This window comes from Falco rusticolus, chromosome 13 (assembly GCF_015220075.1).
Source record: "Falco rusticolus isolate bFalRus1 chromosome 13, bFalRus1.pri, whole genome shotgun sequence".
NCBI classification, from domain to species: domain Eukaryota; kingdom Metazoa; phylum Chordata; class Aves; order Falconiformes; family Falconidae; genus Falco; species Falco rusticolus.
This window is the reverse complement of record NC_051199.1, coordinates 30,715,347-30,730,090: the sequence shown is the minus strand read 5'-3', so window position 1 is coordinate 30,730,090 and position 14,744 is coordinate 30,715,347. Positions and strand designations below refer to the sequence as shown.

The following is a 14,744-nucleotide window of genomic DNA, read 5'->3' as shown; positions in this document are numbered from 1 at the left end:
AACTATGTAAGACCATAAAATGGAACTATTAATAGAAAGTTATCAGCCAGCCTGTTGTCTTATTTTATCAGTAGCTTGTAAAAATTAAAAATTCTAGATGTCACTCCTAGTCTGCAGAATAATCCCTGTTACTGTGTGGACTCCTATAGAACATTAGTTGCAGTTGGATGCTTAATGCTACTGTATGAATCAACTAGTGAAAATGAGTACTGGAATGTCAGTAGCAAGGTACAGACAGACCATTACAAGGTAGTAGTTGATAGCTCTGGGAGTGTTCTCAGATGTTGGGTGTAGATTGGTCACCAGCAAAAAGCTGTAGCGCAGTACTGAATTTTTGTATTAAAAAAAAAAAACCAAACAACAGCACAACAACAAACCAAACAACCAAACAACCCCACATCTTTGTGCAAATTGGCTGTTGAGTAGCTCCAGGAACATCTAAGACTTGCTGACTGTCTACTCTGAGCTTTGTGCTTGACTGCTAGCACACCCCATCTTCTCTAAGGCCCCTGCCAATTAAAAGAATAGAACTGTTTCCACAATATACTTGCTGACTTGAAAGCTGAAGCCACACAATGGTGAAACTTCCTCAGTATCCTAAACATGAAGGAATCGTTGCTCTTAACAGCAAAAATGGTGGGTTAATGTTTTAGGTAGAAAATTTTTAGAACTGTCATTTGTATTCATTTTTAAAATGTATTCAGTTTTTATTAAATGATAGCACTGATCTGAGCAATGAGACCATGGAGACTTACACTACCTGCGTAAGCTGCTGCTGAGCTCATGAACTTGGTGGGGAGAAATGGGATTTAAATGTAAATTGATCTAATCAGTAATAAAAGTTCCCAGGAAGTGCTATAAGAAACACCTGTGAAGGGTCACCGCCCTTAATAGGGCAGATGGGGATGCAAACTTGACATGCTACCAAGCTATGCATAATTGAAGTCAACTCTTAAGCACCCCATCTGCAGTAGCAGCAACTAGGGAACGCAAGACTTTGCAGGGTATTTTATGTTTATAACAGTAGACGGGCATCTTTTGTAATGCTGTTGTCCAGAAAAAAACAGAACGATGGCTACTTACGTAGCAACTGCTTTGTCTATTTGAACTTCACCTTTCTAGATAATGAGGAGTATGTCACACAATAATTCTAGATACCATTTAATAGTGGAGAGGAAAATGTTTTTTGGTTTTGGAAGAAACCTGTTAGTGATGATACCTCAAGAATGTTGCTACTGCTTTGACAATCCTCTGGCATTTTAGCCTGCTATCTAAAATGGTTGCTTTTACATGTAAGGATATAATGCAGCAAGACTCTATCTGTAGATGCGTAGCTAATACAGCTACTGCCTGATTCTTTCCCCTTATGTCTAAGGTGCATTTAGCAACAAGACTACTGTTGGAAATCTGAACTAGGACAGATAAATGCTACTTACAGTAGCTGCTTTGGCACAAATGCATGCAATCTGAAAAAAAAAGCCGAGTCTGTAAAACAGTCTGCATGAAAGTCCTGTAGAGTAAGTGAAATATGTTGTTGCTGCCCTTTCAGTTATGAGCTATCTGTTCTGAGACGGCATCCCAATATTTTAGATAATCTTACTGTTAACAGATTCTTAACACGCTGTTAAGTTAGAAGTAAAAATGAAACATAGCTGTGTAAAGACTTGTTTGGTTTCTCTGACTCTGTTCTCTTGTGATGGGCACAACTTCTGCAGAAGTGCTTTCCTTTCTTTATGGGTCAGGAGGCAGGTCAGAGGTTTGAAATTACTGGACTGAGTCCCTAGGCAACGTCTCAGTCTGCAATCTGCATGTATACTGACAGCTGTCACAGGATACTTAGAATTTATATTTGTTGGTGTACTACCTGTACATCTAAGTTTATGCCCACTGTCTAGATACTTCTGCCCCAACAGCAGTGAGGACGTATACCTTAGTACTGCCCTAAATCTAATCATGGGCCAATTAAAAAAAAAAACAACACAACCTTTCCTGAGTCAGCAGGGACTGAGTGCTTTAGACAAGTAAAGATTAAAGCACTGTCTCTTCTAAGCTGCCCATTTACCTACTCTTTAGCAAGGCTACTTGCAAATTCAGTTACAGGTGAAGGGAAGACAGCAAATGAAAGCCGAGGGCCTCCCTTTAATCTGTTTCATAAGATGAACTACCAGCACTTGAAGACTAAGTGTATTCACTGCAATAAAGAATAAATGGATATAAATAAGTAGTTTTTACTTCTAAGTAGAGACGTTTATCAGCTGCTGATAAACTAGTCTGCTTTGGCCCAGAGGCAATATATTTTTTTTTATTTTTTTTTTTAAGCTACTCTAGTACTGGCATACCAAACAACTTCACGCTCATTTGACTTGATTGCAACCTCTACTTTCAAACTAAGATGTGACCTCTCCCAGCATGGTAGGTCTAGTCAGCAGCTTTTTAGTATAGAACTAGGAACACCTACTGCCCGTCAGGAGATTTAATGAAGTTTTACTAGGGTAGTCGCAGACTGAATGTGCTTTCCTTACCAGATCACAGTGCAGGTAGATGCATCCAGGACTGCTGGTCTAACAGACAACTTATATCCTAACTCTGGTGTTGAGATGTTGGTTGTGCATCTGTAAGCATAAGAAATAAAACCAGTTGTTGACATTTGATCTTCTGAGCTACAACTTTCCTAAGGCTGAACAGTACTCAGTTGTCCAAGTGCTGGTTTTTGCTGCCTTACTTACAGCTCAAACTTAAGCTGTCAAAGAAACCGAAAGGCAGGTTTTGTGAGCAGCTTGCTATCTTTTAGCAAAAGTAACCCCACACATAACATCTTTTTCATTCTCTGCTTTTTTTTGATTTTTCAAAGACTGGAAGGTTTACAGGGTTATTCGCAAATAGAAATCTAGGGCTCTGTGCCAAACTACTGGACATGACAACTGCTTACCAACCTTAATTAGTGAAGTGATAAAAAAGATCCTAAAACAGCTATCTGATACTTGTAGCCTATTAATGCTTTCTCTTTCAGGTGCAGATCAGGGGTTATTAAACACCTTCTTCAGCAGCTGGGCAACAACAGATATAAGCAAACATCTACCATTTATTTATAATTTGAGCAGCACTTCTGTATATTCCTACCTTCCAGCATTTAAAGCGTAAGTTCAAAATTCTAAGATGACTTTCAGAGCTTATATAAACTTTGTAACAGAACGAACAGGCACAATGTGAACTTAGAGAGTTTCTCTAAAGGGAGACCATTACGGCCACTAAAAGAACGTATAACAGTTTCCCCTCTTAAAAAAAGGGTTGAATTAATACTAAGTGAATCATCTCATGATAAAGGCAGAGGGAAAGCTGCATCTGTAGCTTCAACCACTCATCCCTGGTGGTAATGCTGAAGTTGATTTAGAGTAAGTACATTTGACAGATCACCTGTGAAAGGAAGAACCACTCCTCCAGTATGGGATAGTGTTTATTACAGCTCTAACCAAAGGCGGCAAAGTAGCTCTCGAATGGCTTGAGCTGAACTTCAGTACGTAGTACCACCAGTACACTGTAGGCTCCCACCTACATAACTTGCCTTTTCCTCACTCAAATTACTTAGGGTATTTCACAACCAGTAGTTATGGTCCATCTAATCAACCTGTACCATTCAAATAAACAAGCCTTGTTCACCAGGTTTAAAGCTAGAATTCTTTCCCCACAGTCTTTCTAGATAGCAAGATGGAACAAAGTCTACAGCCAACCACCATTGCATTACATGTTTTCTGTATAAGGAAAATGGCTGTATCTTCCCTAGCTAGCAGTGTGAGATGTGAGTAAACTGTATGTCAGTGGCAGGGTATACTAAACAAGGAAGTGAGGGAAGCATGGAAAGCTGAAATGTTACACAGAAATTCTTATTCGTTAAGAGCTGCAAAAGTTGGGGGCGGGGAGGTGGGGGAAGGGGAAGTACCAATTGCATAAAACCAATCTGATCTCTGAATGACATCAGGTTACTAGCGTCTAAAGCAGCGGCTAGCATAAGCAGGACAGTTGCTGGCTCAAGATGGAACTATGTCTTGTGATCAGAATACCATTTTAAATCCTGTCATGCTAAAAGTGGAACACTTATTTAAAGAAATACATGCTAGCCTAAAAATGACTAAGTAGTTGGATAGCATTTGATAAGCTAACATCTATTGTAAAGTATATTCTCCTTCCATGGCCGCCTGGTTGTTAGTTACATGACCTTACATTTACAAATGACCTTGTTGCCACAGAAGAGTAATTAGATCTGGAGACTCTTGACAAAAATTCCATTTAACTGACTGAATCAATTGCCTAACTGAATTCAGCAGACCTTCAGAAGCAGAATGCTAGAAGTGCAGCCCTTTTAAGTAGAATGCCCTGCTCAGTAGGTGAAACAATTCCCCTTGGTTAGATCAGCAGCTATACTCCTGATAATCAGCAGTTGGAATAAAGTGAAATTTAAACCTACTGACATCAATAGCTAAGTTTTTCACAGCTTTGTACAGCGAGACTAGATTTCACAGCAGTCTCAGTAATCCTTTTTCCAAAGGAAAATGCCAATTCATGACAAATGCTCTCTAACTTCAAAACATTGATGAAGGACTTTTCTGGGAGATGGGGAAAGACAGATTAGTTGCTGAGGCCAGTGTGGACATAAAGCTTCCTGACAGTTGAGCTTAAATGTCAAAAGGAAGTATTGCAGATGTAGAAAGTATCTAGAAAGCATATACTGAAAACACCGTAGAAGCTTGGCATCTGTCAACTGTTTTACAGGTCTTAAGTGGACAGAATACTAACAATACAATTCTCCATTTGCAGCAAGTGTAACATAACACTTCTTAGGCATTCTCTGGTTTAAATAGCCTTGCTTTTTAAACAATGACCAACTTTCCTCAGAACAGCAGCAGCCTAAGATGAAGCAAACTCAGGCTGTAAGTAGTGCTGTGACAGTTAATAAAACTAAGGAAGTCTTCTTACGCCAAATCTTGACATACAGAGTTTAAAGTTAAAGCCCAGGAACTGACCTTGTGAAGACAGATTTTTTTTGCCATTAGGGCAAATACTTGGCCTTTTTCACACATGCATCTGTTTTCATTCTGCAATAAAATCAGTTGTGGTTAAAACACTGAATGTGAATATTGAAATAGTCAAGGATTTTACAATAGTGCAAAAAACCCCTGCCCAAATGTATACTGTCTTGTTTTGAATATTCCAAAGTTTTGAAACACACCTGCATTGTCTCTGTATGTAAAGCTACTTAAACAGCTGGATCCTGGTCAGAATGGCCAAGGTGTGCTTAACCAATGCAGACAAACGTGTTTGGCATTATTATCTATTTTAATCATATTACATTGAGAAGAAATCGTAACGTGACACAAACTGAACTAGGTGAGGCAGTCACTGTTACCAGAGAGGCTGGTATTGCTTCTTCACAAAACTGACTGAAGCTGAACTTTAGTTCTGGGATCATCGAAAAATGGGATGAATGCTGTCTCTTCCAGTGTCAGGTTCTTTACTTCAGAAGGGTTACATCTCATCTGCAGTCTTAATGCAGAAGAACATACTGGTAACATTTGGGACAAAGCTAGAAGCCCATGTTGAAAACTGAGTTAAAATAGTTTTAAAAGGAAACAAACAAAGCCCCACCACCCCCACAAAACCCACCCATGCCTAAACCGAGGCTATTTAGAAAATAATGGTTAGTTGTCTAGCAAGACCCTGCTGCACCAAGATCAAAAGTCCTCTGAAATGCCTAGTTTATACAAAGCTAGTATTTTTGCAGGGACACAGTTTTTCTGCAACAGGGCCTTCCAATAATCCTTTTTTATAGGGCTGTAAACTAAAAGGGTAACTCTTATTAACACTGACCCTTCTCTACACAATGCTTGTAATCCCTCACTGTCTGGATCACTGACTTTGGAGTAGAATCTTTTTCACTTTTAAAACCAGTTCCGATTGCAATGGCTGCTTGAGACTGCTATCTCCTGAGCTATGGACATCATTCTTCGTAATGACTTGAGTTGGCTGTAAGTACTAAAATAGCCCAGACCATTAGGTTTTGGCTGTATTCCGAGTAGTGTAACATAGAATTCTGTTTGCGTTTTTTCTGTTGTGTAGAAATGCTTTCAGTCCCAGTAGACATTGGCAGTTTGATCATTTAGTTTAGCCTCCTTAATATATTCATATTTTTATTTTCTGGACAGCTACAGAAACTGCAGGTTAAAAACAGCCATGTCTGCCAGTCAAAGCTCTTGTTTTCTAGATGCCTGCTCAAACTGCAGATTCTGACTTCTTCTGTCCAACAGGTTTGGTGCAAATACTAAAGTGGTGCATTTCCTGGGAAGCACAAAGCCATGGAACTATACATATGACTCCAGAACAAAAAGCATAAAAGGCAACATGGACGCCCCTAAAATAGTTCACCCAGAATTCCTCAACATGTGGTGGGATACCTATATAGCTGATGTTTTGCCATTACTAGAACAGCATGGAATTGTTAATGACATTACTACAGGTGTAAACATGGTACGTGTTTTAATGTTCTTGTACAAACTACCGAAGTATGGATGATAGGTTCTTTACCATTGCACTAATTTCCCTTCCCTCCGTCCAACTCAAAGCATGGAGTTTGTGGGATGCAGGGTTTTTGGTTTTGTTCTTTTAAGCTTAGAATAAATAACACTACAAAAGAGAAGCATGGTATAGTGGTCTGGAACAGAGCTGTCTGCTTGCCTAAAACAAGCTATGTAAGTAGCTAACAGTGCACCAGAAATCATACTGTACTAACTTCTTTAATATGTACAGAGAAGGGCCCTAACTCTTAATGTGTTGCAGCTAATAAAGTTCTCAAGCAGAGGAACTCCAGTTCAGCATGCAGTCTGTACGTACAGATTTTGCATGGTGAAATAAATCTAGGTAAGCCTAGGATAACTAGAGAATGAGTACTTACGTAGACTAGCAGTGATGAGTCCCAATACCTATCAAAGCCAAAGTAGTGCTTCCAACTCTAGTTCTCATTCAGAGAGCTTAGCAGCATGCCATCTGCAGACTTTATAGTCTTAGCTTAGTACATGGGCCAGTTTAAGTTCTCAACCTTTCTAAGACCAAAGTTACTGATCTCTTTAATATGTGCTTTCTCCTGATAATCTTGCATCTTTCTACTGAACTATTTGCAGCTATCGGGCTTGGTCTATACTCTGGCTTTCTCTTGTGGCTTCTGTAGAGAGGTATGAAGAACTTAAACATTATGTTTTTGGTCCCTTCCCCCCCGCTCCTCCCTGCTAATTCTGTAACTCTGCTTTGTTGTTTTGCTAGGAAAGCTGCACAATCCCTGCCCATTGCCAATGCTTGCTGCTGCGCATGAGAGCATCTACTTCATTGTCCCATTTTACGGCCCATTTTACTTGCTCACTTTAGCTATGCAAAGTATTTATGTATGTTTTTACTCTGCCTTTTCTTCTAGGCAGAGGTTACAGAGGCAGTGTCCCACATATCAGTATCAGCACCAGTATTACCAACTGTATCTTCAGAGGAACGCAAGGAACGGTGGGAACAGGGCCAAGCTGACTATATGGGAGTGGATTCCTTCGACAACATCAAGAAGAAACTTGATACCTACCTTCAGTAGAAATGCCTGTCTCAAACAGTGGTGATGCAAGGACTTGTTCCAGAACTAACAGCTAGAAAGGTGTAGATGGTGGTCAGTTACACTTGCTAGTAGCTTGATGAAAAACTTCTTGGCTGAAGGCCTCTGCAGTGCTACAGAAGAAGACTGAGCAAAAGCTAGGAAGCAGAATTCCTTGGGCCACCTATTACTGCCCAAATTCCAATTCTCCCTACTAGATAAAACCAGGTATTTTCAGCTTAAATTTTCTTCTGTTGTGATCAATTGGCTCAACATATTCCTTGAAACTGGGTTTGTTACCTCACCTCATTAAGGTGATTAGCATTGATTCCTTTGCTTGCTGTTTTAGATGTAAAATCTAATTCATGGGATTGCTCATACACTAGAGTGGTAGCCATTCTGCTTTACCATAAATGTTTTCATGACACTGGGACACATACAGATGTAACAGTCATAGCACTGCTTTGCTCTTACAGTCACAATTGCACTGAAGTTTTGACCAGGTTCTTACGCACAGTGCCTACAGCATGGCAGAATGCATTTTTCAGTTCTGTATACTACGGGACTAGTAAACCGAGTTTTATCTTTTACTTGCAATGTTGCACTTGATACAAAAATAAAAAGTTGTCATGCATTTCTGGCTTCCCTAAACTCTCAAGCAATTAACAAAAAAAAAAAAAAAAAGGGAGCTCTGAAGCAGTCTAACTAAAATACTCAAGAGGTATAATCTTTAGGCTTTGCTAATGTTACTCTAGCTATCATTAACAAATGTCCAGCTTTTAGTTCTGTAATTATTTACAGGTTATATAGTCATTTGTCAGGGCGCTCTATAGGGCCAGTCGCCTTTATTAGCTTGCCTAATTATAGACAGGGCAGTGGAGGAAGTACCTGCTGTGAAGCTACTTACATAAGCAACATGAAGCTTGGGAAAAGGGCATCTTTCTTTCGGTGACCAAAGAAAGATCATCCCTAATGCAAGCAGTGTACACTGTGAACTTGTTTTTAACCAGAATGGTGACGCTGTTTTGGCAAAGAAAGACTAAATAGCTGCTTAAGTAACTGTACCTATCCTGATTAGGAAAACTACTCTTTCCATGTGCGCAGAAAGTATAAGAAAGAAAGGGCTCTTTTGCCACACTCGGGCTACACATTGTATTCTAAGGCACATGGAAAAGCAGTAAAAATACCACAATAACAAAAGCATGCTGAAGAAAAGACAGAGATTGGCTGTTACCTGTACTAAGTTTCAGATCCACCTGTTAGCCAAGTCTAAACAGAACTGTATGACTTTGTGTTCTGTCTTCGACAGCTATACTCTGTACTAGTCAGAAACACTACAAAAATAGTATTTCATTATTTCCTGATAAATGAGGGTTTTGGCAGGAAGCGAGTGAGGGTGCTAAACTTTTAGCCTAGAAATAAAATAATCAACAAGTTCTCGCCATTTGCTGGTAAAGCAGAAGATGTAAACCGGGTATGAGAGTTAGTTTGTTTTAACTTGTTTTCACTACTTAAATGGTGACTAAGGAATCTTAGAGCAATTAGCAAAAATGCTAAAGATGAGGTCCAAACCAAAGTAGCTTGTAGCTATTTAGAACTACATAGCATCTGAACTCCCAGTTGTAACTAGCCTTTTCCTGTATGGGTTTTTCTTTTGCCGTGTTGGGTTTCTTTAACAGGTAAATTTGAAGTGTGAAAGCAGGAGGGATTACTAGTTACAATCTGTAGTGACAAAAGTATTACTTCATCCAACAAGTAGAAATATCGGGAGTTCTGCATGCTCACAAAATACTTACTGAAAATGGTAAAATACTGTTTTGAAGACAGCTGAAGAGTCTTAGTTTTTTCTCCCCTTGTCTGTATTCATACTAGAGAGTAGGTGCATTACTTCTTTTTAAGCTCAGTTGGAGAGAACTGAAAGTGTAAAAGCGTGAGATTATACCAGCCTGAAAATTTGGTTTAGCATGTTAAGTTTTGTTACGTTAATACAAGAAGATAAGGAGAGATGCTGATTAAGATTAAAACCTGCATGTTTTGGGTTAACAAATATAGTTAGTAAAGAAAGAAAACCTATAAAACCATTCTGTCCTAGCCTCTGTGACTCATACTATGGTCAAGTGTTTACCCACAGCCTCAGGAAAGCTAAAGGTATGACATCTATACCAAACTCTGTGCAGCTTATTTTCAATAAAATGACCTTTATGTCATTATCTGCCACTATTTCCTTCATAGTTACTGCAGGCAGCATTTGCAGAAGAAGAGAGATCCCTTTTTATCCCTTGCAATAGTATCACTTGATGCATCAGTTTCCTGCTCTAACCTGTAGGTGCTCAAAGCAGTACTTGAATTAAAGCACTATACTCAAAACATCACTATTCAAAAGAATCATAGCCCCGCTCAGATTACAACTTGAGTACTGGAACTCCATTTGCCTTTAAAAAGTACATAATCTGAGGTGTTCCTTAGATTGTGACTTAAAAGTTCAGATTTTTTTTTTTTAATTTACATCTTTATTTTATGTAGGGGGTAAAAAGCCACCAAGAACATTAAGACAGCTCAGTCTTTGGAATTAAAATGTTAGTAAAGTTCATCATTCCAAAAGCTCATTTCTAGAACATGCTACAGGACATACCATTAGAACTCCAAGAAAGAGAATACCAACAGCCAAAGACTACCCCAAACAACCAGAACACCATGGGTTTTAACCACGTGAGTAACTGAACAACTCCATCAAATCAGACAGGACTTGTCTGCGCTCAGCTTTGACCTTTAGCTGTTCTCTTGGTTATGTTAATGGCTTTTTGGGGAGATACCTTAACTAGCCATACAGCTTAGCACTAACTGCAGGAAGTTTTTATTTGGCTTTAGAACATGGAAACCATCATCTAGTAGAGGAAAAATTATACTAGTAATTGTTTTCAAAATCCTAACTCAGCCACTCTGCGAAACGTCAGCATATTTTAAACACAAGTAATGACACAGCTTGACTAGCCATTGAAACGGGTCTCTTTCTCATGGAATTTTAACTTGGAAAATGGAAAGAACAACACAAAGGCAAATCTCTCATGCATAGTCAGGAATTACTTCTCCAGCTTATCTGTAAGCATCAGAATCTGAACCACAAAAACCAAAACAAAATTTTAACTTAGACACACACACACATAAAACCTTTTAGTTGGGTATAGCTCCATTTCTTCGTCAAATTTGTAGTGACGACCAGTCACTGGGGTTCACACTGTCTTCTGTCATTCATTTCTTTTGAATTCTTTCTCTAACAGACTTAAAACACACTTTTCTCCACAGTTAAGATGCTAGCTCCTCAAAAACTGCATCAGCTTGTTAGGTTACCTATTTTGAATTCCCTTCTTGTTCCTTCCATTAGCTCACTGTTTTTCCAAGTATCAGACATCTTCCCTTTATTTCTCAGTCCATTTTCCATTTCCTGTGTTTGCAATTCATCTTATAATCAGCTGGCTGGTAGTCTTAAGACATAAGAAAAGGTGAAAGGCATTAGAAGCAAATCAGATTCCATTTCTCTGCTGCCAAATACGCTTCCTGAATCTAAACATAGTATCTAAACAGAACCTAAACCTAGCAATCTCTGCCTCCAACTTGAAGTCTTAAGTGTTACAGGGAAGGCAGCGTAGTAGTAAGAAAACACAGAAGAGAAGACCAGAATCAAATGGAAAGAGATAGAAGGAACAGACAAGAATATTCAACTAATATTCAACTGAGATTCTTCAATGCTACTTACTACTTTGCAGTACATGAATATGTTTACCAGATTCTTCCTCTATAAATCAAGATGCATGCAGATCAGCAATCCATTAAGACATACATACAGGATTGGAAAAGCACTTACTTAGCAGTGTAAGAAAACAGTTAGAAAGCTGGCAGCTATTAAAATAATTTGTTTTGTTTAATTTACTTCACAAGGACTAACTGATTCACTGACAAGTGAGTGGGTCATATTGTACTTTGCATACAGCACAGCTTTATTGTTCAAAGTGTCTACAGAAGTTACCAGAAAGCATGTTACCAATACAAGCCTATGATTCTAGCATTTCATCCAAACCACAAAGCCTTTACTTTTACAAAAATCAGTGGAATTCTGTTTAAAGGAAGTACATTTATAAAACACTTTTTAAAAATATTTTAAGTACTAGATTTTTTACGAGCTCCTGAGAAGTAATCAGAGGAACTCCCTGCCACACTTGTGCATTATTCAGAAATAGTAAAAAAATATTTTAAAAATTTTATTTAGATACTATCTCTGAACATAGTCTGCAAAAATAAGCATTCCTTATAAAGTGATCACTGATTACCTACTCTGAAACAATCCAAATGATCTGTTTGGCTATCAGGAGATATTGAAACATGAAGCTACATAATTTCTTACTCTTGTTATTTACCCTTTGTTACCTTTTCACCTCTAAAAAGAGATTAAATTCTCACAAGATAGAACTGTGAGTTCTACACATTTCTGTTCTGAGGGATTTTTATGTATTCTTAAGCATTGTACATAGTAAGCAATATTTTGCAGACCACTGGAAAGATTTCAGGAATTCAAAACAAGTTTGTGCATTTTTAAGTTAAGAAATTTAGAAGCAAATTGGTTTTTATCATTTATTTCAAGCATTTATGTTTTGACCACAAAGACGACAAAACTAAAAGCATGAGACAATGTAACTTGAAGAGAATATTAACTAAAATATGGAATATATTATTTACTCAAATACCACAGTTTCAAGCTATAAATCAATTAGAGCCTTAATTTCATTGATTTTGGTTTGTTTTACTTCAGTTGCTGAAGGCTTTTTGGTAGCAAAGGCTCCTGCTGCAAGTTCCCTCTTCTTGTTCTGAATTTTCAGCATATTTTCTTCCACTGAATTCTTCACAATGAACTGAAATACAAAAGAAGCCCAAATTAAATTCTTTGTGGTTTGTTTGGGTTTTTTTAATTAGAAGTTTAGGATGAGAAATGCAGGTGCTTTGGAAAAAAAAGTTAAATAGCTGAGTAGCCTAAAGCACAGTTACAATATTGCATTATTACTTTGTAAAGGAAGAGTTAGAAAAGCAGCTGGAAAAAAGGCTTGGCATTTTAATTTTTTTGCCCCTTTTTTTCTTTCTAAACCCACTTATTAGAAGAATATCTGTCTCTTCTTTGCTACTTATGTTAGAAGAGAACCTGTCTTCAGTTTCCCAAGTTTCCAAGCAATTTTTTCCCCAAGAAAATATTTCCCCAAGAAATATTCACAAGCAATATTTTTGTGACTGGGTATTAGTGCAGCAGGCCAGCTGCTCTTCTGCAGCTAAACAAGCCGCTATGACAAAAGCAAAAGCATTCTACATACCTTCAAGACAATAAACAGTAATAGCCAGGCTAGGCAACAGCAATGCTACCCCATCCAGTCATGTCAAATAGCTTAATAGCGACATTAATTTCAAAAATAATTATTTCATGGGAAATAGGTTACATTTAATAAAATCTTACAGTCCAAAGTCCACACTTCAGAAAATTTACTGGCAAGACATATGATGTCACAATTATTTTAAAAATACAGTGAATCTTTTTTGAAAATTATTTATTATTTCCTAACCAGAAAACTGTTCAAACAGATCATGTTTCCACTCACCTTAGTAATAACAACATTATGCTTCTGACCCAGCCTGTGACACCTATCAAAACACTGGTCTTCTGCAGCAGGATTCCAAGCCTAACAGTATCAGCAACGAACAAGTTAAATAAGCTCCCTTCCAAATACATAGCAAGATGCACATGGAATCAAAGAAATTACTGTACCATCACCTCTTGAACAAATACTGCTTGCACGTTAATTAGTTCCAACAATGTCTCACTCTTTTAAGTATCCAGATATAAAGAAAGCTTTGAGAACTTTTGGTTATATATTCATAACAAGCAGGAACTTTAGGTAAATGCTTTAAAAACGAGGAGATTTTTGCTTATCACAGGCAAATTTTTAAACTCATTAAAGTTGTCAGGACTTTAGGAAACATCAGAACAATCTCATTATCATTTTAATTCTGAAATAATCACTGCATACGCTAACTGCCTCAGCACCCTTTTCCCGACAGCAAAATCTAAACCAGCTGAACACAGGCAGTTATTTATCAGTAGACCAAGTCTCTTGATTGTTAAGAAAGCCCATGTATACTTCCATTAGTATATGCAATAATTACCAAGTTAGGTAAACAAGAAACTTGCTGAATACAAAAAGGTAGTGTAACTGTTCCTACTTAGGCTTAGGATATAACGCTAAACATAAGGATTGTGAAATTCCAAGTCTGTGCTCTACATTTTTCCAGCACATTTTTTCTATCTAAAGGTATAGTACTACTAGTTCTCACAGAACAGATATTTAAGTCTACCTAAAATGTAATAATGTTCTGCCTGTGATAAGCAAGTCTTGTGCAATGGGCTTGCCTTGCTATGTCACCCACATACTGAAAGTTATCTAGGAACTCTTCTTAATGACTCTTTCTGTAGGAAGGGGAAAAAAACAACACTAGGCTAGCACAAAAAATTCATTTTACATTCCAAGAATCTTTGATGCCTAAACACGCTTAAGACATCAAGCTGCAAGATAAAAGCCAAGTCTTGTTTCTCCAGTCTAAGGCAGTGAGAAGAAGTGCAACAAATGATGTATCTGTCACTGCAAGATGAACATTGCTGGCAAGCTATGTATGGCAAACCGTTCTAATACTAACATGACTGTACAAACAGGATGATGTTTTGAGGAAAGACCTAGCCCAAACATGCACATGCTCCATTCTATCTTTGCTGTAGTCCAGTAGGACCAAAGTGTACTACTTTCACTCTTCTTCTCTCATCAGTCCAGCAAAGGAAAACTGAATTGCAATACCTCTATGCCTTTCTGCAGTATCTCATACAAAGGATACTATATTATACATAGGAAAATATGAAGAAACTTGAGCCTCAGAGAAACATCTGGATACTTGTGATACTCCCACATTAAAGGTTTGTACTTCTTCCTAAAGGTGAGAATTCAGCCGATATGAATGTATTTAAACAAACAAATAATTAAAAAGAAAAAAGGAGGGGGTGGGGGAGAAAATAGTCTATGGCTGGATAAATGTTCCTCCC

The 14,744-nt window shown here is 37.9% G+C and overlaps 2 protein-coding genes and 1 long non-coding RNA gene across 8 annotated transcripts in view; 1 reads left to right on the top strand and 2 right to left on the bottom strand.

The window, feature by feature from the left end:
• LOC119156925 overlaps positions 1–6,020 on the bottom strand; it is a 28,420-nt gene extending 22,400 nt beyond the window's left edge. The window contains exons 1-2 of the long non-coding RNA XR_005107316.1: positions 5,019–6,020; positions 2,523–2,612 (exon numbers count right to left, since the gene is read on the bottom strand). This is a non-coding gene — a long non-coding RNA (uncharacterized LOC119156925). The remainder of the gene's footprint in view (positions 1–2,522; positions 2,613–5,018) is intronic.
• The window catches only part of GYG1 (glycogenin 1), a 46,682-nt gene extending 38,371 nt beyond the window's left edge, over positions 1–8,311 (top strand). The window contains exons 8-12 of one of the 2 annotated variants that reach the window (XM_037407367.1): positions 2,320–2,412; positions 3,011–3,137; positions 6,300–6,519; positions 7,170–7,220; positions 7,457–8,311. In XM_037407367.1, coding sequence (XP_037263264.1) covers positions 2,320–2,412; positions 3,011–3,137; positions 6,300–6,519; positions 7,170–7,220; positions 7,457–7,621 — 656 coding nt within the window. In that variant the 3' untranslated portion in view covers positions 7,622–8,311. The remainder of the gene's footprint in view (positions 1–2,319; positions 2,413–3,010; positions 3,138–6,299; positions 6,520–7,169; positions 7,221–7,456) is intronic. The other variant, XM_037407369.1, reaches the window with a different exon arrangement.
• A 2,126-nt stretch (positions 8,312–10,437) lies between these two features.
• HLTF (helicase like transcription factor) overlaps positions 10,438–14,744 on the bottom strand; it is a 29,177-nt gene continuing 24,870 nt past the window's right edge. For 2 of the 5 annotated variants that reach the window (XM_037407358.1, XM_037407359.1), the window contains exons 23-24: positions 13,255–13,335; positions 10,527–12,522 (exon numbers count right to left, since the gene is read on the bottom strand). In XM_037407358.1, the coding sequence (XP_037263255.1) occupies positions 12,370–12,522; positions 13,255–13,335 (234 nt within the window). In that variant the 3' untranslated portion in view covers positions 10,527–12,369. Of the gene's footprint in view, positions 12,523–13,220; positions 14,633–14,744 lie in introns of those variants that run through there. The other 3 variants (XM_037407360.1, XR_005107310.1, XM_037407361.1) reach the window with 3 other exon arrangements.